General features: G+C 42.9%; 1 protein-coding gene across 1 annotated transcript; it reads right to left on the reverse strand.

Annotated features, from left to right (window-relative positions):
* Nucleotides 1-6479: 6479 nt before the first annotated feature.
* LOC136475679 (eukaryotic initiation factor 4A) lies at nucleotides 6480-11091 on the reverse strand. The gene is made up of 5 exons (XM_066473264.1): nucleotides 10919-11091; nucleotides 9929-10001; nucleotides 9723-9817; nucleotides 9193-9623; nucleotides 6480-7376 (listed from the first exon to the last, which is right to left on the reverse strand). The coding sequence occupies exons 2-5, from the start codon at nucleotides 9997-9999 to the stop codon at nucleotides 6741-6743; spliced, it is 1233 nt and encodes a 410-aa protein (XP_066329361.1). The 5' UTR covers nucleotides 10000-10001; nucleotides 10919-11091; the 3' UTR covers nucleotides 6480-6740.
* Nucleotides 11092-13388: the final 2297 nt, after the last annotated feature.

Raw genomic sequence — 13388 nt, forward strand, 5'->3', positions numbered from 1 at the left:
GAGAGCTCTCTGCATTGGGTACGCCCACCGATGGTTCTACCTGATTATTGGTGATATATGGATTAAATGCTTACATACAATTTATTTCTGAAAGGGGGAAAGGGAGTATGGACTTACATTAGTTTCTAAAATTACTAATGATAAATGCTTGACATAGCTCAATTCAATAAAATAATAAATGTACCTTGTTGTTATGTCGGCGCACCCTCTGGAGCAGACTTTGCATTTTGGTAAGATTGCACATTCAAGTGCGACGCACAGCACAAGTTCAGGTTTATGCAGCGTGCTCAAATCCTGCACAGCTACTAAGCTACATGGAGCAAACCTCATCGAGGCTTCTTGACGACGCTTCGTGGGATTGCTGATTGTCAGAAGTCAGAGTATGGGGCGGATTACTGTTGCTCACTCTACCTGCTGTGTTTTTAGCGAATTGAATTGCCATAGAATGCAATACAGCCCTTGTTTAGTTCCCAACTTTGGTACTATGCAAAAAGAAGATTTTCCGTCACATTAAACTTACGGTACATGCATGGAATACTAAAAGTAGACGAAATTAAAAACTAATTGCACAGTTTGGTTGTACTTTGCGAGACGAACATTTTGAGCCTAATTAGTCAACGATTAGACAATTATTACCAAATACAAACAAAATGCTATAGTAGGGAATCTGGCACTATGCAAACTTTGCACATCCAAATTCCGGCCAACTAAACGCGCCCACAGTTCACCGTGATCTGCAACATATGTCTCTGGAGTTTCCTGATCCAGCTTCCTATCAGTCATGATTTTGTTTTGTTCTTCTAGGTTATTGCCTACAGGTTAATTTTTTGTACTGCAGAGATATTCATCGAACAAAAACAAGGACTCATGAGGGATATCGCTGCTTTCAAGTACATCAAGGGCCACCATACTCTTACAATCAAGTTTGCTTCTGCTATCAAATTGATGAACCTTTTTTCTAGGAAAACTTTACTACTTAGGATGTTTGCTTTGCCTTCTAGGGAAGAAATTGATCTCTCTTCCAATAACTATTTGGACAAAATCAATTATTTCTTTCTATAGTAGTTTGAAATTGCAACACTTCGCCAAAGCCCTGATGCATGACTATTGAACCATTTGATAGGGCTGGCTATTTTGAACTAGAAGATCCCTGTTATATGAGTGCTGTTGCTAACTCCTCTTTTTCTCATTTTACTCACCAGGTGGTATGAAGTGCATATTCAACAGCAACATGATACCGTGTGCATGAGCCTGCTCACATGTGCGTACCCAAAGTAGCAGGTATAAGATTAAATGTTTGCATCTTTATTCTGTAGTACCGATAGCAGGTCAGGATGGTATCAAGTTTGTAGTAGAGGTCAGGATGGTATCATGTTTGTAGTAGAGGTCAGGATGGTACCCACATTTGTGGAGTGATACATTCTTTTAGTGACAAAGATAATACATGTGCATATCAGTATACAATGTTGAATGTTGTTACCATATCAATATAGAGTGATGTTAGTTGGGAATATGCTCTTAGAGCGATCTTGCATGTCATGCATTTTATTGTTACCTTCCATCCTTTTTTTTTCTCAATATACCTGCTTATGTACCATCGAATTAGCATGATCAATGCAAGTATGACGTCAACTTCTTAATGGGGATTTTTTTGGGGTCCTTCTTTAAGAAAAGGGAAATTTTAAGAGCTGGTCTTAGTATATTGCAGAAGGATGAATTGGCAAGAAGTACATAGCTACGGAGGATCAATCGTTGCAATGGTAATGCAGAACATCAATGCTATAGCAAATTCCACGAGATAATACATGGGCTATGCTCTCAACCATTTACAGCTCATGTATAAGTGAATAAAAATGTAATATCATGTATTGTTGAGGAATCAGCTAAGAGTAAAGTTGAGAAGTCCAGCGATGCATAGATTATTTGCAATTTCAGTGAGGAAGCGGCTTAGTAGCATCGTCAGGTTAGCGAGGTGGGGGCTGAACTGAAGGTCTTAAATTCCTGGTGTTGGAAACACAACTGGAGGGCTAGGCGAAGGAGAGTACCATGGACTAGGAAATAGAGAAAGTTATTAAATTGTGTGCCAAGACAAATTTAAATTGTTGTAAAGGGTAGATATGAGGGAATATATATGATGATTGATATTTTTATTGGAAATTGATGCTTATTTATTTGAATGTGATTCGGAATAGTATGTTATTAAGATAAATTTAAATTTATTTGTCTATTCATCTTGACACAGTATATATTTTTTATATTATTATTGCATTGAAATTTTGCTCTACTAGCAACGCACGGGCATATGCTAGTATTTAAAAAAAGAAAGAAAAAAGGAAAGAAAGGGCCATGTTCATCATCCCTGCTCGCCGTCTGTTCTTAAGTTGTCAGTTTCTTTTCTTTTTTTTTTTGCGAAACAAGTTGTTACTTGTCAGATTGGTAACTAGCAAGTCGCAGAATAAGCTATGCGTGAAATTTGATTCATTCGTGCATATCTGAACTGATCTGATTGGTGAAGTTTATTCCACGAGGAATATAGTACCCCCTTTCATCTAAAAAAATCATAATTCTGAAGTCAAATATTCTCAAATTTGATTAGTTTTATAAAAAATAGTAGGGCTGTCAACATTTATCTTGAGATAGGTTCATTATAAAAATATAGTCCATCATTAATTTAAGTTACATATTATAACTATTAGAGAAGCAAGATTTACATTTTGTTTAACAGAGGGATTATCACACTGGTTGCGCGTGTATTGAAATTGCATTCCTCAAATCCACACTATCAATAAGTAATCATCAAGTTCCTCTCTTAGCTTAAACAATATATAGTACTAGTTTTTATGTTGATTATTTTACAGAAGAAGTCCATCCTCCAACGACAGAATATATATCGGTTTGAATATGTATATATAACGGCAAGGTTTGCATGTTCGGACTTATGATTTTTTAATCTTTTTTTTCAGGGTTGTGAAGTTTGATATGTGTATATATACCTATCAGCAGGATCCGTTTTGTTTATAATGATGAAGTATACTTCAATCAAATCATGGGGAAAAATAGTTAGCCATCCATATCTCTTCCGTAGTTTAATAAGGAGCCGTCTTTATAAGAGAGAATGTCATTTATTCTTACTTTACTTACTTTAATATAAGGCCTTTATTTAGTCTATAGTGATACCATACTATACGATGTGATATACTCGTGTCCTTACCAAGTACCAAGCGGCGAAGATACTGGTGCTTATTGACTTTCCAGCCAGCTGGCCAAAATCAAGATGCATATCACAGTGGCATGCATGCTTTATTCGCCAAAAAAAAATTGACATGCATGCTTGACCAAGAATAATTTCAATTGCAACGACCAATTATAATAGGCAATGCACAATTGTGGAGTTAGCGGGTGATTAGTTGTTGAAAACTAGAAAAACACTCACGTTACCGTGGAAATTTCTTAGAAATAAAGCAGCTGTATCATTGCATATAAGACATATGTTGTCAAAACTAGGTAAGTAAACTTTCAATATAAGACCGAATTATAGAATGCGACGGCCAAACAAATAGTACAATGCGGATGCCTTGTATCATTGTATGTTGATAGACCAGAAATAGTAATTGCATTTAGTGCACGATGTTGTAGCACTTATTGGGAGGGGTGATGTGGCCGGCCAGTGGCCCTTAGTGGGGTATGACGCAGCTTGCATGTGAAAATTGAAAGATAGTGAGGTTTGCTTTTATAAGAAATTTAGACATGGATATAGATATTGATATACATTTATTTTTAAACTTCTCCTATATTTCAGATGTTTGATTTTTTTTTCCAGACAATATGCAACTTTGTCATTGTTTGACTATATATAGAAAAAAATGTGAGTTACCTCTTGCGAATTGTCCTTATAGTTGTACTACCAGTTAGTTACCTAAAATTATTATATAGAATTTCAGGCATCTAAAATTTAGCAACTGACTTATTTAAAGTCATACTTCTTATTTAAAGTCATACTTCTCATGATGTTTTTTTACCAAGACAAGCACAAGAAGAACCTCACTGTTGCACAGAAGCCTAGCCCAGCCCGATCACTTCTGCACGCTCTGAAGCCCATGGGCCCTGTGCTACAACTGGACCTCCACTTGTGGATCCATGGACCAGGGAGAGAAAGATGATAGGGAAAAAAAGCAGTCCGTTTGGCACAGACTCTACCCTAATGCCACTGTTGGATATGTAGTTGTAGTTTAAATTAAAATAATTAAAATATTTATCTGGCTCCAACTATAATAAACAATGAAATGAACCATCAAAATATACTCAACGTATCTCTTGGTCTCTCTATCTTTTTTTTTGGAGTTTACGTATACACCCAGCTTTGGGAGCTGGCGCCGGCCAAGAAAATGCCTCTAATACACTCCAATATGTTGTAGTTGTTAAAAGTCCATCTTTAAATTTGTTTTCTTATAGTCAATTTTCATGGGTTGAGTTTAGATATTCGAAATGCCACAATAACATACTTCTTGCTTTATAAGCTTTTCATTACAAAAAGGGGTACTGATTAAAGTTGTATCTTAGAGACCATATCTATGTCCAAAGTAGTTCACAATTTCGCATCTCAAAAGCTAGCCACATACACACGAGATTATTCAGAAAAAGTGTACTCCAAAATCTTCACATGAAATTTCACTATTAAAAAGGCCCGGCGCATTGATCAATATCCCTTTCAGAGGTAGCAAGTGGCAGAACAAGAAGATCCCAAGCTTATCACATTCATGGGAGACTGAGGAAAAAAGGCAGCTAATGTTAGATGACGCTGACGAGGCTCTGAACCGGACGATAGCCACAGGTCAACATCAATCACCATGGCTTTTAGCAGCCCATAATATTCCCGATGAAATGCATTATTGTGATGACTAGGTACCTCCAGAAAAGATACTTCATTGGTCCCAAAATAACTAGGTACCTCCATTCTGGAAGAGTCAAACTTCTAAAAATACTTTCAGTCTTTGAATGAATCAATTGTTAGACCAGCCTCAGTGCAGTTTCATCTGAGTTTTATTTCCATTTAACAATACTATAATACATCAATAGATTTGATGATGTGGCAGATTAATTATGAAAAGAGAGATAGAGAGAGTTTCATAGAATTTTATTTGAATGAAACTCGTAGTCATGGTAACCAATACAAAAGCTGACGTGATAGCCTTGGTAACCGTGTTACGAAACTCTACTAAGACTGACCTTAGAGTTATTCTTAAGTTAAACTTTTTATATTCAACTAAAATAAAAAAAAACACAAAAATTTATAACATCAAGTAAACACATTATGGAAATATATTTTATAGCATATCTAATAATTGGGTGTCATGAATCTTATTGCTCTTTTCTATTAATCCAGTTAAACATAAAAAAAGTTTTATGCGATACAACTCGATTTATTCAAGGATGGAAGGAGGAGTATCAACATTTATCTCTCAACATAAGTTTATTTTAAACGTATATTCCATGATTGGTCTAATGATATTTATTGCATATCATAAATATCAATACCTTTTCTATATATTATTAAGTCTTTCCGCAAACAAAAGTTAAAAAGAGTTGTCGTCTTGAGAAACATGATGTACAATTCTAAGATAGTATTAAGTCAAACGATGTTAAATTTAACAAGTTTATATTAAAATATTAATATTTATCATGTTCTATATATACTAGCATAAATAAATACTAATAGATTTGTCATGAAATATATTTTATAGCATTATCCGTCATGACCTTTTAACTTTGGTCTTGAACACAGGAGTTAAGGAGTGAAAAAGTTATAGTGCAGAGAAAACTACAAGGAGAGAGATAGTGTATTGGAAAAAGATAAAGGTGGATTAAAAATTGAGAATGACAAATAATTTGGAAAGTAGAAGGCTACAAGACAAGCCCTACGGGACAGAAAGAATACCTGCATTGAGTAATAATTTCTATCAACTTCAAACCTAAAACAATGACTTTAATTGAAGTTAGAATAGAATTGCATCTTTTTTTTAAGAATGTATGTACTATCCTACCCTCTTGTCCCAACAAAAAAAACAGTATACTACTCTCTCCGTTCTACGTTATAAGTTATTTCATATTGTATTTTCTAGATACATTAGATACATAACTTTTGTTATGCTTATAAGTTGTTATAAAAAATCAGCATGACTTAAAGTTTGAAGTGGAGGGAGTATCACATAGCAGGGTGCTTAAGATATATATAATATATATATTTTTCATACAAAATTATTATCATTAGAATGATGATCAAATATATCTACCTATTTTTGAGTCGTTTAAACGGTTTCTATAAATCTCCCAAAATTAAGACATTGTGATCTAGACCGAATCTCTAGAATTGCATACTTTATGCGTCTACGCAAACAGACAATAAGCTTGCCTGTTCATACGATGCACCCATGCAGACATGGCTCCGAAGCCCGGAAAGAACACACACAGCGACACGAATCATAGCACAACAGTGAAAATAAAAATACTCCAGTAGTGTCTCAGCACCCAGCTAGCCCAGGAGCGGCACATAGCCTACTCAGATACAAAAATTCCAAAATGTTGCATACGAGAAAATTAACTTAGAAACCATCCTTCGCCACAATTTGAATAGACCCCGACCTTACCACTCCTCCAAAGCAGAGAAAAGTGGGCGTATTTTAACAAAAACAGACTTCTTTATCCAGAAACCTTAGCAGCCAATATTATCTAGAGAACATCATCTAGAGAAGGTCAGCGACGTTGGCCGGCAGCTCCTCGATGGTCACGTTGTAGAACCTCTGGATGTCAAACAGCATCCTCTCGTCGTCGCGGGTGACGAAGTTGATGGCAACACCCTTCCTTCCAAACCGACCACTACGACCGATGCGGTGAAGGTAGTTCTCAGGCTGGGTCGGCAGGTCGTAGTTGATGACAAGTGAGACCTGCTGGACATCAATACCACGGGCAAGCAGGTCGGTGGTGATGAGCACACGGGAGGAGCCGGACCTGAACTCCCTCATGATGATGTCCCTGGTGTTCTGGTCCATATCACCGTGCGTGGCTGAGACGGTGTGGTCCCTGCTCCTCATCTTGTCTGTGAGCCAGTCCACCTTGCGGCGGGTGTTCACAAAGATGACACTCTGGGTGATTGCCAGGGTCTCATAGAGGTCACATAGAGTGTCAAGCTTCCAATCTTCCTTATCCACATTGACATAGAATTGCTTGATACCCTCAAGGGTGAGCTCATCCCTCTTGACAAGAATCCTCACAGGCTTGTTCATGAACTTGCGAGTGATCTCAAGGGCCTCAGGCGGCATGGTAGCTGAGAAGACACCGACCTGAATCTTCGATGGAAGAAGCTGGAAGATATCATAGATCTGCAAAAGGCACATGTCAGTTGAAGCCAAACAGCTATAAGCTATCAAAAGATATCTTCCATAATAGTAGTAGATAAGAACAGATCAAAACTAGTTTAGGAACATTAGATGACCATATAAGCAGGTTGGGTCTCAGAAATTAAATTAGCCTATATGCATATCCCAATACTAAATTTGACTTATCCATATCACTATCCTACTAACCAACGGGTGTGCCATGCATAAATATGGATTAGTTGATAGAAAATTACAGCCTGCAGGACAGCAATTCAAAATTGGCTGTAACAGCAATTTAAGAATCAGATATGTTTTAATAAGGGCAGAGCCAGTGCCGGAGGCTCCCACATGAGTGGGGTCTGGGGAAGGGAAAGATATGTTTTAATCCAAATTTTTATTTTTATCAATTGAAATTTGTAATAAATCAGGATGCATCAGGTTTAGGCCTTCATTGGTAACACCTAAAACATAATACCACAACACAAACTTAAAAACACACACCAATTGAACAGTTACAGTACCTAAAATTGCAGCCATTGTTTTTGAGGCGTCGCCTAGTCGTCGCCTAGGCGTCGCCTAGGCGACAAGGCGTGGTCGACGGCCTGGGCGTCGGGGTCGCCACGACCTCAGCGTGTATGGCGTCCGCCTCATAGGATTAGGCGTCGCCTAGGCGCGAATGGCGTCGAGCGGACGCCTACCACCGCGCCGCGGACGCCGGATGCTGGTCGTAGGGGAAGGGCGCCAAAAAGAGCACGGCCGCGCGGGGAATCGACCGCACGCCCGCGGGAAACGGAAGAGACGCGGGAAATCGACCGCGCGTGCGCCTCTTCGCGTGGGAAATCGACCGCGCGAGTCATTGACCGCGAGTGCGGGCGAGGGGAGAGGAAGAAAGAAGGCAGCGGACGGACCTCGACCTCCGCTGGGCTGCTACTCTGCTCGTGTCCACCGGCCGGCCGCCCCTGCCGCGGAGCCGGCCTGCATCTTCCTCCGTCGGCCCGCCTGTTGACTGCGCCTCCATCGGGTCCCCTTCCGCCTGGTATGCCCCCCGCCTCCACTCTGCTTTTCCGCCTGGTATGCCCCCCCGCCTCCACTCTGCTTTTCCAAATCTCCGGCACCGTCGACTATTCGGGGGAGGCGGACGGCGACGGGGACTCAGCTGCGGACTCGCGGCAGGACGAGGACGCGTAGTCGGAGGACGGCGAAGAGGAGCAGTTGCTGGTGGGGGTGGACGACGACGTGGTAGCAGCTGCAGTGGCGGAGGCGGGCTTCTTGGCGCCCTTCTTCTTGGACGCGGCGATGTTCTGGCAGAGTGTCTGGAGCTTGGCGTCGACGGAGGCGTGGAGCGGGCCGCGGGAGGCAGCTGCAGTGGCGGAGGCAGGCTTCTTGGACACCCACGCTTCTGTCTGCTCTGCTCTGCTCTGCTTGAGTGCTTGTACTGCTGCTCTATACTCTCTGCTTTGCCTCCTCAAGCTCTGCTCTGCTCTGTCTGCTCCGAATATGCTATACTCTCTGCACTGCATGGGAGAAGAGCTTTTGGAAAGGAAAGAAAGGAACATGGGCTCTAGAATTGGCAACAAACGAGGTATGTATGTGCTGCACTAGTATATAAAATTCTAGCTTACAACGCCTTACAATATGCGTATGGCGTCGCCTAGGCGTCCGCCACAAACGCCTAGGCGTTGTGAAGGGGTTCGGGCGCCGCGCCTCGCCGCGGCGCCTCAAAAACAATGATTGCAGCATGACAAGAACAAACAAAAACACATGTATGGTTTGACAATAGCACTGGAAGTTGTAGCATAACAAGGAGTGAGAAGTAAACCTGATCCTTGAATCCACGGGAGAGCATCTCATCAGCTTCATCCAACACAAACATCTTGATGTTGTCGGGGCGGAGGGACTGCCTACGCAACATATCAAACACACGCCCTGGTGTGCCCACAACAACATGCACACCACTGGCAAGAATCCTTTGGTCCTCACGGACAGATGTTCCACCAACACAGGCATGCACTTTGACACCCAAATAGTCCCCAAGAGCACGCATAACCTTCTCAATTTGCTGCGCAAGCTCACGGGTTGGAGCAAGAACCAATGCCTGGCACTCAACCAATCCATAATCAAGCTGCTGTAAGATTCCAGAACAGAAGGTAGCTGTTTTTCCAGTTCCAGATTGGGCTTGCTGAATCACATCAAGCCCCTTGCAGAAGGGAACAATCCCCCTTTGCTGAATAGCTGATGGCTTCTCAAAACCTGAAGAATGCAAATGCGAATCAAGTAATGTAATTGTAGGATGGATCAAAACTTCACTGAATGAAGGAATATCAGGAAGTAATTGAGATTATTATATACCATAGGCATAGATGCCTCTCAGAAGGTTCTCTTGTAGCCCCATGTTGTCAAAACTTTCACAAACTTCATCATACGAAGTGAAGAAGTCCTCAGTTCTGTACATTGCAAGCACGGTACGAAAGTTAAGTAAATCAAAAGCTACAGGACAAGTGAACAACTAAACATAGCATCCAAATGACTTGACAAATTTATGCAAGAGGACTTACAGTAGCTCCTGCATTTTCTTGTCATACTGCTTGTCGTCAAACTGGGACCCTTCTGGTGCCAATCCTGCCATGGCTGCAATGGAGAAGGTAACCAATAAATGACAGTCAACACACTAGTAATGATGGCCACAAAGGAACACACGGTAAACATAACACCAATAGCAAACTGGACCACAGAACAAACTTTGAAGACATTTAGTGCTCATGCACATAATAATATATCACACCACAAGTGACCATGTTATATTCAAGATAGAAAAATAAAGAATGACAGCAATTTCGAGTAACCATTAGCTTTAGGAATGGACTTCACACTGGATCTGTAAAATTTCCAGCTCAGCACTACAGCAAAAAGTGGCATAACTGACCTAGAAGTTAAGATCAAGCCCAATTCTCTAATGGACTAGTGCATACTGTTAGATATAGGGGTCCCAAAAATGCACGAGTAGTACTTATACAGTGGTACAAACTAAAAGACAGAGCCCAGAGCAAGTAGAAGCCGCAAAAAGGCTAGGTGGAAACATATACAACTCCCATTACATATGGATGGAAAGTCATGACGGACCAACCAACCAAACAGTTTGACCTCAAGAAAGGACCAATGTTTTCCTCCACGACTTAATGGACAAGATTGACAATCGCAGAACAGAGACGACACCGCGCGCAGCCAAGTACACAATAAGCAATATGCCTTTCTTATTTATGCCAGGGCCTATCAATCAAACCGCTCACAGAGACCTTCCTCGCGCCTCCACGCCGACAACACCGGCTCCTCGCCCGAACCGGCCCGGCCCAGATCCGGCCGCGACGCCGGCGGGCAGATCCGAGCGCCCACGAAACAAACCCCACCCCGAGGCCAGATCGAGCAGCGGGGGGCGGGAGACTGGACCAGACGAAACGCGGCGGCTCAAGCCTCAAGGGCAGCGACGAGACGAGACGAGCGAGAGACAGATCTGGGGGTGGGGCGCGAGGGGCACGATGGGGCGTTACCTGACGAGACGAGCGGCGGGAGCGGCGACGACGACGAAGGAGAGCGCGGCTACGGCGACGGCGACGGAAGCGAATCCGAGATCGGCGTCTCGGATTCGATTCGGCGGTGGCGTTTGCGGGGTGAAGGGCAGGGAGGGGGTGGCTAGCTAGGGGAAGAAGGGAAGGGAGGGTTTGGGGGCGGCGGCTTATAAGGGGTTCCGACGGAGGCGGGGCGCGGCTCGACCCGTTCCTCGCTTTCTCTCGGCTCTTGGAGTCTCGCGTCGTGGGGACGGACGTGCCCGTGCGTGCGTGCGTGCGGGTGGTAGGGTTTCGCTCGTCTCGTTCTCGTGCGTGCGATCGCCTCTGCTCTCTCTTGCGGTGCACGGTGGTGGGCTTGGCTCGTTTTTAAATGGGCCGGTGCGCGTCGCGCGCTGGGCCTTTTGTTTTGTCTCTTTTCCTCTCGTCTACTAGCAGTCTCCTCTTCCGGTGACACAGACTGTTCTCAGTGAAGTCAGCATATAAAGTGGCGGTTCAAAGAAGACAATATGAGCTTGGCAGAAACGCAGCAAGTTCTGAGTCAGTACCAGTGGGAGACTCTGTGTTCAGGTGGGATAGATACCCTATTCGCTTACGCTGAAATTTGGTTTATATTGATGCTTATGCTGATTTGTTGTGAGAGAAAAACACTGTTCGTTGGCTGAAAAGTAGTTCAAGCGAACATGATAAAAATCTAGGGTATGGAGGTTCCTAACAAGGTTAAAATGTTTATGTGGCGTTTAGTTCATAATAGCCTGGCGGTCCGGTGGAATTTGATTTGCAGAGGGATGAAGGAGGGTACTCTGTGCCCCATGTGTCGTAGGCTAGATGAAGATGCTGGTCATCTCTTTTTCAAATGCAAAGAAGTGAAGGAGTGCTGGAGGGGTCTAAATCTAGAGGGGCACCATCAGATCTTAGCAGCCTGTCATTCTGCAGCCTGTTCGCTTGCTCGTAAACGATCGTAAATTTTCAGCCAGGAACAGTGTTTTTCTCTCACACCAAACCAACCAGCAGTAAATAATCCACGATACGATACGGCCTCCCGAACAGGCTGCTGGTCGGGACATGATGCAAAAGATATGGTCCTTCTCATCACAGATCCGTCTACAAATCGTTGTTTTATTGTGGAGATGGTGGTCGGCGAGGAACAAGGTGAATGCTGGGGGGAAAAGGATCACAGGCTCTGAGGTATGCTCTCTGGTGACTTTTTATATGGCACAATTTGAAAAGGGAAGGAAAACAAACAAAGGCCAGCAGCAGGCCAGGCAAAACAAATGGGTTGCCCCCTCGGAAGATATGTATAAGATCAATATTGATGGCGCTTTCAGAGCTGCTACAAGTCAGGGAGGATGGGGATTTGTTGCAAGGAACAATGTCGGTGAGTTTTTGGAGGGTGGGTGCGGCAATCTTTGTAGAGTGGCCACCTCTTTTCAAGCTGAAGCTCTTGCTGCCCTGCACAGTCTAGAGAGAGTAGCGCAGTTGGGTATGTCAAGAATTATCCTTGAGACTGATGCAACAGATTTGGTGCGGGGTTTGACTTCTGTGGACCTTGATCAAAGTGTGGATGGTAGCCTCCTCAAGCAAATCAGAGATTTCATTGGTTTATCATTCGATTACTGTGATATTCGGCACTGTCCGAGGAATTGCAACAAAGTGGCAGATTGCCTTGCAATGTGTGGGGCGAGCGTGGTTATGACGAGGACATCACTCCATCACATACAAGCCAAGGAGAGGAGGAAGTCCAGCATGGACGTCCAATTCATCTTTCTCATGGTGGAGGCCCAGTCCAACTGAAGTTGGAGCCCGTCTCGGGTTTTAGGACCAGTCTGTCATAAAACTAGTCCATGCTCCGTTTTCGACGATCCACATATGGATGGAAAACTAATTAGATAAGGAAGCCAATGCAAGTGGTCTCACGTCAAAAGCCCTTCGAAATCAACGGGAATTGTCGAAATAAGTCAGCGTCCAGAATCTATCAGGGTGATGCGACACCGTCTTTTGTTTCGTTGGACCGTGTATCGTGTTTGGGCCCATTAGGGGCGCGTCCAGGAGGATGACGCCCAAAACTCTATATTATACCGCCGTCACTCTTATTAGGATTTTGGGGTTTTGTTTAGTTCTTGATTTCCTCGTGAAACAGACGTCGTTTTGCTACAACTATGACGTCAAGGCCGCTTGTTGTGAACCAGGGCCCCGGTTCTTGATCTTGTTTGCCTATGGCGATTAGCCCTTTCGAATAAAGACCTGAACTCCTCGTTATCATAAGCCTCATATTTATTTGCAATTTCATATTGCGTTCATCCCGTTCTTACTTGTGTTATAGATTCGCTTGCAGGAAAGCCTTCTCGACGAGGTCATTCGCGTTCGCGTGGTTGATAACCAATGGAGCAGTGGTATAACGGTTGCGAGTGTCCAAATCAGTCTTGGTTCGAAGCCTAGATCGTGAACGTCGAGT

The sequence above is a fragment of the Miscanthus floridulus genome, chromosome 8 (assembly GCF_019320115.1).
Source record: "Miscanthus floridulus cultivar M001 chromosome 8, ASM1932011v1, whole genome shotgun sequence".
Lineage (NCBI taxonomy): Eukaryota > Viridiplantae > Streptophyta > Magnoliopsida > Poales > Poaceae > Miscanthus > Miscanthus floridulus.

Bases quoted from the DNA above. Each gene is read 5' to 3' on its own strand.
- LOC136475679 (XM_066473264.1), bottom strand. From the start codon at position 9,999: ATGGCAGGATTGGCACCAGAAGGGTCCCAGTTTGACGACAAGCAGTAT. The intron at 9,624-9,722 runs GTATATAATAAT...TGCATTCTTCAG, and splicing joins GAGAGGCATCTATGCCTATG to GTTTTGAGAAGCCATCAGCT. The intron at 7,377-9,192 runs GTTTACTTCTCA...TGCCTTTTGCAG, and splicing joins CCCGTGGATTCAAGGATCAG to ATCTATGATATCTTCCAGCT.